This window comes from Sinocyclocheilus grahami, unplaced genomic scaffold (genome assembly GCF_001515645.1).
Source record: "Sinocyclocheilus grahami isolate Dianchi unplaced genomic scaffold, SAMN03320097.WGS_v1.1 scaffold13.1, whole genome shotgun sequence".
NCBI lineage: Eukaryota > Metazoa > Chordata > Actinopteri > Cypriniformes > Cyprinidae > Sinocyclocheilus > Sinocyclocheilus grahami.
This window is the reverse complement of record NW_015505192.1, coordinates 2,488,339-2,500,362: the sequence shown is the minus strand read 5'-3', so window position 1 is coordinate 2,500,362 and position 12,024 is coordinate 2,488,339. Positions and strand designations below refer to the sequence as shown.

Genomic DNA, 12,024 nt, shown 5'->3' with positions numbered 1-12,024 from the left:
GACATTTCCCCCCTCCCATAAATTCTTTGGTCGTATTAACATTCTGTGTATGAGAATATTAATAATGTTTATTTTTAATAATAAATATAAAATATATTTAATAATGTGTTATCAAGTCTGAAATGGCACTGACACAATTTAGCTTACAAAATATTTTGAGCTATTATACTATTGAAATTTTAATTTACCTTCATCTTTAGCGTTTGCGGTAGCCTACATTGTGGAAGCTTTAGTTTAGTCCAGGGGTGCCCAAACTCAGTCCTGGAGGGCCGATGTCCTGCAGAGTTTAGATCCAACCCCAATTAGACACACCTGAACCAGCTAATCAAGAAACTGTAAAATGTCCATGTTATTCTTTAGAAAAATATTCCTAATGAGCCATGACATTTCCCCCCTCCCATAAATTCTTTGGTCGTATTAACATTCTGTGTATGAGAATATTAATAATGTTTATTTTTAATAATAAATATAAAATATATTTAATAATGTGTTATCAAGTCTGAAATGGCACTGACACAATTTAGCTTACAAAATATTTTGAGCTATTATACTATTGAAATTTTAATTTACCTTCATCTTTAGCGTTTGCGGTAGCCTACATTGTGGAAGCTTTAGTTTAGTCCAGGGGTGCCCAAACTCAGTCCTGGAGGGCCGATGTCCTGCAGAGTTTAGATCCAACCCCAATTAGACACACCTGAACCAGCTAATCAAGGTCTTACTAGGCATACTAGAAACCTCCAGGCAGGTGTGTTGAGGCAAGTTTGAGCTAAACTCTGCAGGACACCGGCCCTCCAGGACCGAGTTTGGGCACCTTTAGTCCATCTTCTTGTTTTTTACACCTTCACCTGTAAACAGATCGGGACTGGGAGACAAAGAGAATCGATTCTTAGATTCCAAAACGTTGGGAATCGGTTGTCGGCTCAAGGAATTGACTCCAAAGAAGGACAAGACATGACATAGCTTGGATTTTGCAGTGACTCGAATATTTTGTTTCTTCCCAACAACTTTAATCGTTTGATTCAGTGACTCGAATCGTTTGATTCTGTGCACCGAAAACTCCTTCACTTAGCTGTCCAGTAGGCTACATTATACCAGCAGGTGGTGACCAATAATTGTGCAATGAGCGAATCTTTGAATCATTCATTCAAGAGAGTCGTTAAAAATCACAGAGTAGTTCACGACCGATAAACACCATAACTGGCACTAATTTTAAAATAATGATGTTGTTAAATTATCATGATTATTTTACTAATCAAGCCGACTGCTGTCTCTTAAACAAGCAGTGATAGTTTCCAAAAAAAAAAAAGGATAAATCGGAGTTGAATCGAACAATTCTTGAATCGAACAGGCAGATTTAGAGCGTTTAGACCAGTTGTTTGCCTTCATAACAAAATGTTTTTTTTTCATTATTATAATTTATAAGAAATCTCCATTTTAAAACCTGAAAATTAATATATATATATATTTTTTTTTTCATTATATATTCATAAAAACAATTTTCTATTTGTATTTTCTATGGGATTTATAAAAATATGTATTTACGTTTATCTCTGGCATAAACAGTAGGTAAATACAGCTGGAAAATCAGGACATTCAAGTTCTATATTTTTCCTAATTTTTCATCTGCATAATATAGTGGAGATCTTTAGCTATTTAAAAAAGGCACTGCATGCAAGTGTGTTCAAATTATTGCATGCTATTTCATGGTCTAATCCAGTGGTTTTCAAACCTGTGGAGGACCCCCAGCCCTGCATATTTTGTATGTCTCCCTTATAAGACACACCCAATTTAGTTCTTGCAGTCTCTACTAACAAGCTAACGAGTTGAATCGGGTGTGTTAGATGAGGGAGACGTGCAAAATGTGCAGGGCTGGCGGTCCTCCAGGACAGGTTTGAAAACCCTTGGTCTAATCCAGGGGTGTCCGAACTCGGTCCTGGAGGGCCGGTGTCCTACAGAGTTTAGCTCCAACCCCAATTAAACACACCTGAAGCAGCTAATCAAAGTCTTACTAGGCATACTAGGAACTTCCCGGCAGGTGTGTTGAGGCAAGTTGGAGCTAAACTCTGCAGGACACCGGCCCTCCAGGACTGAGTTTGGGCACCCCTGGTCTAATCTATCATGATCACTCTGGGGTCTCCAAGCTCCAAAGTCCTGCAGAGTTTAGCTCTCCAACCCCAATTGAATACACCTGAAACAGTTAATTAAGCCCTTACTAGGCATACTAACTTGTTGGAGCTAAACTCTGCATGACACAGGCCCTCCAGGACTGAGTTTGAAGACCCCTGCTTTAATTATTTACAGATCTTTGCACTTTTTGCTTCGTGATCAGAGCAGAGCGTTCGCTGTAAGCATAATATCTTAGAATTGGGCATTCTGCCCTTCATCAGTGGCCTATGTGTTTGGAAAACGTCGATCTGGACATTGTGTTAGATGTGATTTTCCTGAAACAGTTGAACATGTTTAAATAAAGTGCAAAGTATGTGATCATGAAAGATTACAGCTCACAGAAGCACTTAGAGATATAGGGATTCATCAGTTTTCACTCCAGAAGTTGTTAAACAAAGACGCAACTGTAAAAGTGTTTAATAATACTATTGAAATATCTCAAAGACACAGAGTTAATGAACAGGATTTAAATTGGACACCCTGTTTTGTTTTTTAGTCTTCCATTAACGGCAATGCTCCACGCTCCATCCCAGCAGGTGACGGTATATGCACCTAAAGCTGGTTTGCCAACCGCCATAAAACGTCGAAGAAGAGCGTTCGCTATCAAGGACCAGTGTTGCCAACTTAGCAATTCTGTTGCTAAATTTAGCAACTTTTCACACTACCCTAGCAACCTTTTCTTCCAAAAGCACCTAGCAACAAATTTAGCTGTTTTTTAATTTATTTGGCAACTTTTAGCAACTTTTCATAAGTGACTCAAACGATAAAAAGGCACACATTTTCCATCTAAATCATACAAAATAAGGAAACCAAAGATGCCTACACTCTTAAAAATAAAGGTGCTTCACGATGCCGTAGAAGAGCCTTTTTGTCTAAATGGTTCCATAAAGAACCTTTAACTTCTGAAGAACCTTTCTGTTTCACAAAAGGTTCTTTGTGGCGAAAGAAGGTTCTTCAGATTACAAAAAGATAAGAAAGAGATGGTCCTTTAAAGAACCTTTGACTGAATGGTTCTTTGTGGAACCAAAAATGGTTCTTCTATGGCATCGCTTGAAGAACCTTTTGAAGCACCTTTAGTTTTAAGAGTGTAGCAGTACACAATTCACATTAATTAAGTTATTGCTATTTGCAATTGTTTAATTTAATAATAACAATTGAATATTTGAATAATTGTTCATTTATGATACACCTTGTTAGTAGCTTGTACCTGTGATTGTTGATCAGTTAGTACACTGTAAAAAAAAAAAATATTTAGAAAAATGGAAAAGGTACTAGTTATTTTCCAGGACATTATCCGTTATCCATTATTCATCATCCATTGTAACCCTATAACCCGAAAACACAAAATGCTATGCATAATTTAAAATGCAGGTAAAAAAAAACTGTGAAAAATCAATACGGAAAATTCCTTCATATTAACATAGATTGTGCCCTATTTTATACTAACTGCTAATGCACTGCTTAAAACTATAATTGTTCAGAATGTGTAGTTTTACTAGTTTACTAGCTAATAAAAAAAAACTTAAATTGTAATTGTTCAAAAATGTGTAAGTGTTCAATAATTCAGTGTTGTATTTAAAAATACAGTTATTTATATTTTTATATTATATTACATATTTTATTATTTTATGAACAAATCTAAATGAACACATCAAATATTTGTTTCCTGAGATTTTATGTAATTTTGCAACAATTTGACCTTCCTTTAGTAACTTCCCCCGAAAATTAGTTGGCAACACTGTCATGGACTTTTATTATGAAGGGGCTTGAGTTGACAGTTGCACACCAGCACAGCTTTAGAGAAGGTAGTCAAATAATCTTTCTTAGGTGCATGTTTGTTCTGGCGAATACCGAGTTTCTAAAATATTAAAATAAAATAATCTGTGTTTTGAGAGCGCATATTTAAGCTGGTTGTTCTCGGAAGACATTGCTAGCCATTCAAGCTAATTTGCAGCTGTTTTGTTTTCATGTTAGTTACTTACTCTATCTGTGAAAAGATGACCATAAAGAAAGATATTATATTGATCGTTTAAGTTTATGATACAATAAAATAAAATATTATAATATAAGTAAATACTAAGACTTCACCTTTTGAAAAATGCCATGTTCATAAGCTAGGAATGGGTATGTTGTTGACAAATCAAACTTGGAGAAAGAGTTTCTCTTGTTGTCCTGTGTCTATATAGACTAGAGATGTTATTAATTGTATTTTTGTTTTCATACTCAGCTGGACTGTAGATTGAAGGATGGAGACCAGTGGCAAACCCTCGACAGCACAGATTGTGTTGCTAGCCACTAGCTCGGCTCTGACTGCTGTCTTGTACAGCATATACAAGAGGAAGTCGAGCCATGTAGCGAGATTAAGGGTAACAGAAGGTGCATTTCTTTTAAATGACATTATTAATACAAGACTTAGATCATACTTAAGCGTGTTGTTTAACAGGAGGCCAAGAAGATGCCATTAAATCCAGATCTCAAAACTATCCTCGATGAGGCACCAGGAAAATGTGTTCCTTATGCGGTTATTGAAGGTGTGACTTCTAAAATAAATCTAGTATTGCACTTTGCTGCTATTGATACAATAATGCTTCAAATAATGATTTTTTTTAGGTGTTGTGCGCTCGGTGAAGGAGACCTTGAACAGTCAGTTTGTAGACAACTGTAAAGGGGTCATCGAGAGGTTAACCCTAAAAGAGAAGAAGATGGTGTGGAATCGTACAACTCATCTATGGTACTTGTTTATAATACATAACTGTCAGTTAATGCAGTTATAGAACTTATACAGTATGTGTGTATACTGTGTATTGTCCATTACAATATCAGTTCTTTACCGTTTGTTTTTTAAATATTAGCTCTCTAAAGAAATGTATGCATCGGCACAATTTGTATGTGTCTAAAAAATGTCAGTCATATAGATAAAAAGATCATTTTAAACATAAATTGCAGTTAAAGTTTTATGTTTATTTAAAGTGTAATTATTAGAAAGTGTGTGTGTGTAGTTTCTAATAATTATAATGTAATTTATGTATTAATACAAAATATTAATTATATTGAGCTTTTCATAACTATACTTTATTTAAATTTTTAAATTGTTTTACACTATTTAAACTTGTACTAAAAATGTATTAAATATTTTAATTATTTCATATTCATTATTGTTTTAATATGAAGTAATGTTTATAATATTTTTGTTTTATATTTATACTTATTTATATGTTGAATGAATGTTATATAATATTTATAAATATTAATTATACTTAATATTTAAATATTAGATTCAACTTTAAATATTAAAATGTGTAAAAAATATTTAATTTTTAATAAATAAGCTGTTTACATTTTTATGATATAATTTAAAATGTATATATATATATGTTTACATAGAGTATATTTTAAATATTTATTGTTTTAATATAAAATTATATTTATAATATTTCGTTTTTATTAATTACTCTTTTTTTTTTTTTTTACACTTTAATATTTTTATTAGACTTTCTAATTTATTTAAATGTTTATTGTTTTAATCATTTTATATAACCCTATGCAGCATCAGTAATTTATAATGAAAACATATTTTTCACTATCAGTAATTGTATGTACCTTATTAAATTTTTTCTGCTAATACTTATTTCTTTTAGGAATGATTGTGAAAAGGTCCTCCACCAACGCACCAACACCGTGCCCTTTGACCTCGCCCCACATGATGGCACTGTTCCCACAACAGTACGAGTGGTCCGTCCACTCGATGCAGCTGAATTGGATCTGGAGACCACCTATGAGAACTTTCACCCCTCCCAGCAGTCTCTGACCAACGTCATCAGCCACTTCATCAGCGGCGAGCGTCCGCAGGGCATCCAGGAGACCGAAGAAATGCTGCGTCTGGGTGCCAGCATGACGGGCGTAGGGGAGCTGGTGCTGGACAACAACCTGGTTCGTCTTCAACCTCCTAAACAGGGCCTGCGTTACTTCCTCAGCTGCCTGGACTACGACACGCTCCTGAGTAAGCAAGAAGGTCACCTGCGGATCTGGAGGGTCTTGACGGTGCTGTTTGGCTTGACTGCCTGCACCACACTATTCTACTTGCTGTGGCGGCAGTACGTGCTGCGTAAGGAGCGGAGGAAAGAGCGCAGCCTGCTGGACGAGTACAGGAAGTGGCAGAGCAGACGTTTGCAGGAGCTCCACCTGGCTGGGGATGATTTGTCTCCTACTACATGCACAATATGCCTGAGTCGTGAGCGCTCATGCGTGTTTCTAGAGTGTGGTCACGTGTGTGCCTGTGAGGAGTGCTATAGGGCCCTGCCCGAACCTAAGAAATGTCCCATATGTAGGGCTAGAATAGACAGGATTGTACTTCTGTATAACAGCTAGAGGCCTGAATATGTTGTGTGTGAGCACAGCGTTTCATGCCATCTAATGTCTGTCGATGTAAGAATCTGCCATAATCCCAATACTCAGCAGAACAATATTTATCCAGTTTGAGTTGGGTTTTGTGTTCTGTTTGGTTGATCACACTGTTGGCAATTATAATGATCACTTATGCCTGTGTGAACTGAAATTAAATGCCATTTGTTATTTCACCGAAAAACAACCCATTTTAGGACTAGGAATACAATATTTTTTATTTTATTAAAAACTTCTGTAATACAAAGATTTATGTATTTAATAATTTTTTTTATTAAAAGCAGTACAACAGTTTATTTATATACTTTACATTTATTCTTTGCAATTAAATAAAATTTTTGGCATCACAATAGTGAAATTTTGAGATAAGGAATGTGTTTAGTCATGATGAAAATGTTACAATACTTAATAGTCCTAAATATATACTCTATTTTAGTTAAGCAAAATTTCTCAATTTCTTTACATTTTGGGGTGAAATATTGACTTCCTCACTTTAAGACATGTTAACTGGATGTCAGTATCATTATTTAAAATTTCATTTTTTAAATATATTTGTTTGTTTTTTGTAACCATTTCTGTTTGAGAGGGCAGAGAGAGATTTTTTTTTCATACATTAAAAAAATTCTCATCTGAATTATGAAATGGGAGTCTCTAAATGCCAGAGAAAGTTAAAAATCATTTTGTTTTTCAATATGAAACTTTATTGGTTTGATATAAGTCGTGCTTAATTTACAAACATTATAATGGCTTGAAAATATTTTCTATAGTGGATCAGTCCGTGTAATTTGATGAGATCACAGTAAGATAAACAGAGTGATATTGCTTATTATTTGGAGTTCAAACCTACGTTTCTTTCAGATATATATCCATATCTTTAATCACTGAGCTACACTTGGAAAATAATAAAGTGGAAGGGGTGGAGGTGATAGTTATCTCAGTGGAGCCTGATATAGCTGTCATTTGCATCCATTTGTAAATCAGTTTTTCTCTATATTTCCAGACTCTAAACTCAGATGACATTCTGTTCATTCTGCTTTTAGATTACACCCTCTTGTTGTTTATTATTACACAGTATATAGCTATTGCTTATTGTGGATGGAGAGAGAACATGCTCGAGGCCTTATGAAGAAAACATCAGTCATTTTAGATGACAAAAGGAGCAGATATCCCTCACCTGATGCCGTCACAACAACTGCACATTTCCTTGAAATTTGTACTTGTACAGTGTCCATGTGTTGTGCAGACAGTCAAGTGAACCCTGAACCCTGAACAGCCTTTCTGTCGACAACTGCAAAAGGGTCCTGAAAGAGAAGAGGGTGCTGAATCGCACAACAGACAACTGGTAAATGATCTACATTTGTATTTGCACATTGATATTAAAATGATGAGTTAAATGATTAATATTACATATATTTATTAATATTATGAGTTGTAATTGGAGGGGTATGGATTCAGTTAACCAAGTTAATCTTCAGTTACTGACTGAATGTACTGACTTTTCCCAGCTGCATTTAAAGGGGTCATAGGATGCTACATGCACTTTTAAAAGTAGTTTGAACTGAAATGCGTGTTGGCAGTGTGTGTACACAACCACCCTATAATGATAAAAATCCACCCAGTGTTTTTTTTTAATCTGGTTAAATGTTTTCCCCTTTCTCAAATCGAGCCGATCTCAGATGCCTGTCTGTGTGACGTCACACAGACAGGCCCCTCCCACGATAGTTTGATTGACAGTAGCGTTTCAGCACAGACTGGACTGGTGTCTTACCTCAGACCCGCCCTGAGTGACTGTCATCAGTCCGCTATTGTTTCACCGCCGGAGCAGATGTAGACAAGAATTACTCCTAAGCGAATGAGGTGTTCTGTTGTTGGATGTAATAATGAACAGCAGTAGTCATTTACTCCCGACATCTGAGCCGCTGAACTCACAGTGGATTACATTTGTTTCTGAAGGGAATGCGCCCCCGATCTACATAAATGCGTTTATGTTCGCGTGAATCATTCGTGATCCAGCCTCATCTACAGAAGAAGTGAGTATAATGTTTTGTAATGAATCTTTGCAAATCGCCTTTCCTAATAATGTGCTAATTAGCAAGTTTCACGATGAATGCGGCTGAAGTAAACAGTCTCTCTGAGTGCAGCTCGAAGAGAGGGGCGGGGTCAGCAGAGCTCATTAACATTTAAAGGAAAATGCTACAAAAACGGCTTGATCTGAAAAGAGCTGTTTTTGACAGGGTAAAAAAGGTGCTTTTTACACTACCATTGAGAAATTTTAACCAAACTATGTTACAGACTTTTCATTAAGACCCTAAAGAATAATATCAACTTGTGGAAAATTGGCATCCTATGACCCCTTTAACACCAAATGTAAAGCATATTTATGTTATAAATGGCATACATGAGTAGCTAAAGACTTATACAGGTTACCTCATCTGTACAGGGAAGTGCAATACTGTATCATCCAGATAAAAAGCTATGAAATCCACACCAAGATAGACAGAACAAAAGGAAACAAATTTCAGTAGAGAAGTTGTCACATTAAAACTGTTCGTATCAAGCGTGATGCAAATTATCGTGAAATATTTGCATACAGTATCACTCTTTGGCACACACTAAATTAAAATGTTACAAAAACGGCTTGATCTGAAAAAAGAGCTGTTTTGACAGGGTAAAAAGGGTGTTTTTACTAAGCGGCAACCTCCCGCTCTCTCTGGTGAAGCCAACACGGAAGTGACTTAAACTGTAATTCATCAACTGGCCGCTAGAGGCTGGCTGCAAAAGGGAGTCAATCCTGTAGACTCCCCCTGTTAAAATGCCCAACTTAACAGCAGAAAACAACAAGTTTACAGCCTGGTACAAAAAATGATGTTGGTCTATATAGCTAATTTTGCCCTTCATGACAACTGTGAGGGGGTGAATTTTTTTTATAACTCATCCGTTTAAATTATATTAAGCCTTAAAGTTCTGCATAATTAAGGGTGTGGCCACTTGAGTGACAGGTGGATTGCCGCTGCTGTCACCACCGTTGAGCTAGGTGGGCGTGGCTTCAGCAACCAGCTCCCGCCTCTTTGCCCATTTTCAATTATCCGGGAGTGACGCGCTGCCAAGATGGCGATGGCCGCCTCCGCCCACTTTTGAGCTTCAAAAACGCTCTTCGGATATCTACGGGTGACGTCACGGACACTAGTCCATGTTTTTATACAGTCTATGGTTTTTACACTACCACTGAAAAATGTTAACCAAACTATGTTACAGACTTTTCATTAAGACCCTAAAGAATCATATCAACTTGTGGAAAATGGGCATCCTATGACCCCTTTAAAGTGCATAATGAATATACTAGTAGGAACATTACTGTTTAAAAGTTTGGGTTCTTTTTTTTGTTCTCAGAACATTCAAAGCATCCAGTTTATGAAATGTTTTAAATGATTAATTAATTAATTACAGCTCAAATAAAAAAATTCTGTACGGAAGAATTAATATGCACTACTGTCTTTTTTTGTTCGAAATGTTTTAAAAATGTCTTTTCTTGGTTATGTGAACTGTATAGAAAACAACAAGGGGAATGTTTGACTTTATCATTGTGCAAACATTAACCTTGTCAGCAATTGCTTCTTTTTGCTCTGCTTGTTTCTATGGCTTGAACATCTGGAAAATAACTTTTTCAAAATGCTGTATTTTGCCAGCTTGACTGGTGTAGGCAAGATGGTGCAAGACAGCAACCTGGTTTGTGTTCCACCTCCGGACATACGGTACTTCCTCACTCTTTACTCCATCCTGAAGAAGCAGGAGAGTGGCCTGTGGTTCTTGCAGGCTCTTGAAGGTGATGTTCGGTCTGACCGTCTGCGCCATCTTCCTCTACGTGCTGCACAGGAGACCGAGGAGAAGAGTTAGGTAGTTCAGGCATATACAGGAGCAGTTCAGAATAACACAGTCTCTCAGAGTTCAAACCAGACTCATTTCTAAACATATTAATTAGAAGCTGCTGGTTAAGAAGTGCTGAGGGGGATGTTATTTTCTGTGCTTTAATCTTTATTAAATGGGACTTTCTAAATTGCAATTAAAAAACTATTGGTTTGATATTAGATATGCATATTTTACAAACAATATTATAAAACATGTAAATGATTAAAGAGCATGCACATTTCTCTAGTTTGCATTAAATGCACATGTAACAAGAGAGTACTACTGTATCTGACCAATAGATGGAGCTAAATACCTGTCTAGCTGTACCATCACAGTTCAATCTTAAGAGGATCACTATGGGTTGGTTAGTACTGAGATAACCATCGACATAATGCTTTTAAACCATTAAAACCACCAGAAGTCTTCAAGGCCTCTCTAGCTTGATAAAATCACATAAATCTCTAATAAGACACAAATGATTTATGTCTACATTGTAATATTTTATAGACTTACATCATTCAAGTATCTACTGTATAAATCATAAGTCTTCAAGAATATTAATATGAATATAAATATGACTTTGAATTAACATTAACATTATATAATGGTAGGTGATGTTCTTAAAAGCATTGCAGAAGAAATCTAGCGTCATATTTTATATTTTCTTTTGCATTGTAGCTTTACTACACATTATAAAACTGTTATTAATTTTAATAAAAACAATGTTAAAACTGTCACTCACATTGTCATTATCATAATATTATTAAGCTCAATTATTATATTAATTCCTGTAATTCTGTAAAAACACATCATCGCTGTATTTTATGGTAAAGTTATGGTGAACGCAGTAGCTATCCCCCCCCCCCCCAAAAAAACATATTTCACAGAACAGTGCCAGTCTCCCTTATGAGTTTTCTTCAAAGGCACAATGGTGATTCTTTTATTAATTTCAAGGAATATTACCAAAACATTTCTGAAAATCTACTCGCCCTCAGGCCATCCAAGATGTAGATGAGTTTGTTTCTTCTTCAGAGCAGATTTGGAGAAATGTAGCATTACATCACTTGCTTACCAATGAATCCTCTGCAGTGAATGGGTGCCGTCAGAATGAGAGTCCATTTTGTTTCTTACAGACACACAGTTTTACAGAAACACAACATCAAACGACATTAACTGATGGAGACTGGAGTGCTGTGGATTACTTGTGGATTAATGTGATGTTTTTATCAGCTGTTTGGACTCTCATTCTGACGGCACCCATTCACTGCAGAGGATCCATTGGTGAGCAAGTGATGTAAGTTTAAATTTATTTTCTGTTCTGATGAAGAAACGAACTCGTCTCATCTTGGATGGCCTGAAGGCGAGCAAATTTTCTTTTTTGGGTGAACTATTCCTTTCTCCTCATGGGATTCGAACCCACAATCTAAGCCATGTCACCCATATGCATGTTTTAAGTTCTTGCTCAAGGAAAATGCTTATACAGCATGAATCGACCCTAAACGTATTCAAATATCTTTCACTACTAAGCCACAGCACCCACGTGCAAAGACA

At 36.0% G+C, this 12,024-nt stretch overlaps 1 protein-coding gene across 2 annotated transcripts; it reads left to right on the top strand.

Annotated features, from left to right (window-relative positions):
- Positions 1 to 3,904: 3,904 nt before the first annotated feature.
- LOC107599695 (mitochondrial ubiquitin ligase activator of NFKB 1-like) lies at positions 3,905 to 6,633 on the top strand. 2 transcript variants are annotated; one of them, XM_016291378.1, is made up of 5 exons: positions 3,905 to 3,971; positions 4,394 to 4,532; positions 4,610 to 4,697; positions 4,777 to 4,897; positions 5,805 to 6,633. In XM_016291378.1, exons 2-5 carry the CDS (start codon positions 4,413 to 4,415, stop codon positions 6,532 to 6,534), a joined length of 1,059 nt encoding a protein of 352 aa, XP_016146864.1. In that variant the 5' UTR covers positions 3,905 to 3,971; positions 4,394 to 4,412; the 3' UTR covers positions 6,535 to 6,633. The 2 variants fall into 2 exon arrangements, with proteins under 2 accessions (XP_016146864.1, XP_016146873.1); XM_016291387.1 differs by lacking the exon at positions 3,905 to 3,971 and adding an exon at positions 4,260 to 4,290.
- Positions 6,634 to 12,024: the final 5,391 nt, after the last annotated feature.

What these genes read in the sequence shown, in the direction of transcription:
- LOC107599695 (XM_016291378.1), top strand. Translation starts at nt 4,413, where the DNA reads ATGGAGACCAGTGGCAAACCCTCGACAGCACAGATTGTGTTGCTAGCC. An exon ending in GCCATGTAGCGAGATTAAGG is followed by an intron (nt 4,533 to 4,609) that starts GTAACAGAAGGT and finishes GTTGTTTAACAG; the next exon opens with GAGGCCAAGAAGATGCCATT. An exon ending in TCCTTATGCGGTTATTGAAG is followed by an intron (nt 4,698 to 4,776) that starts GTGTGACTTCTA and finishes GATTTTTTTTAG; the next exon opens with GTGTTGTGCGCTCGGTGAAG.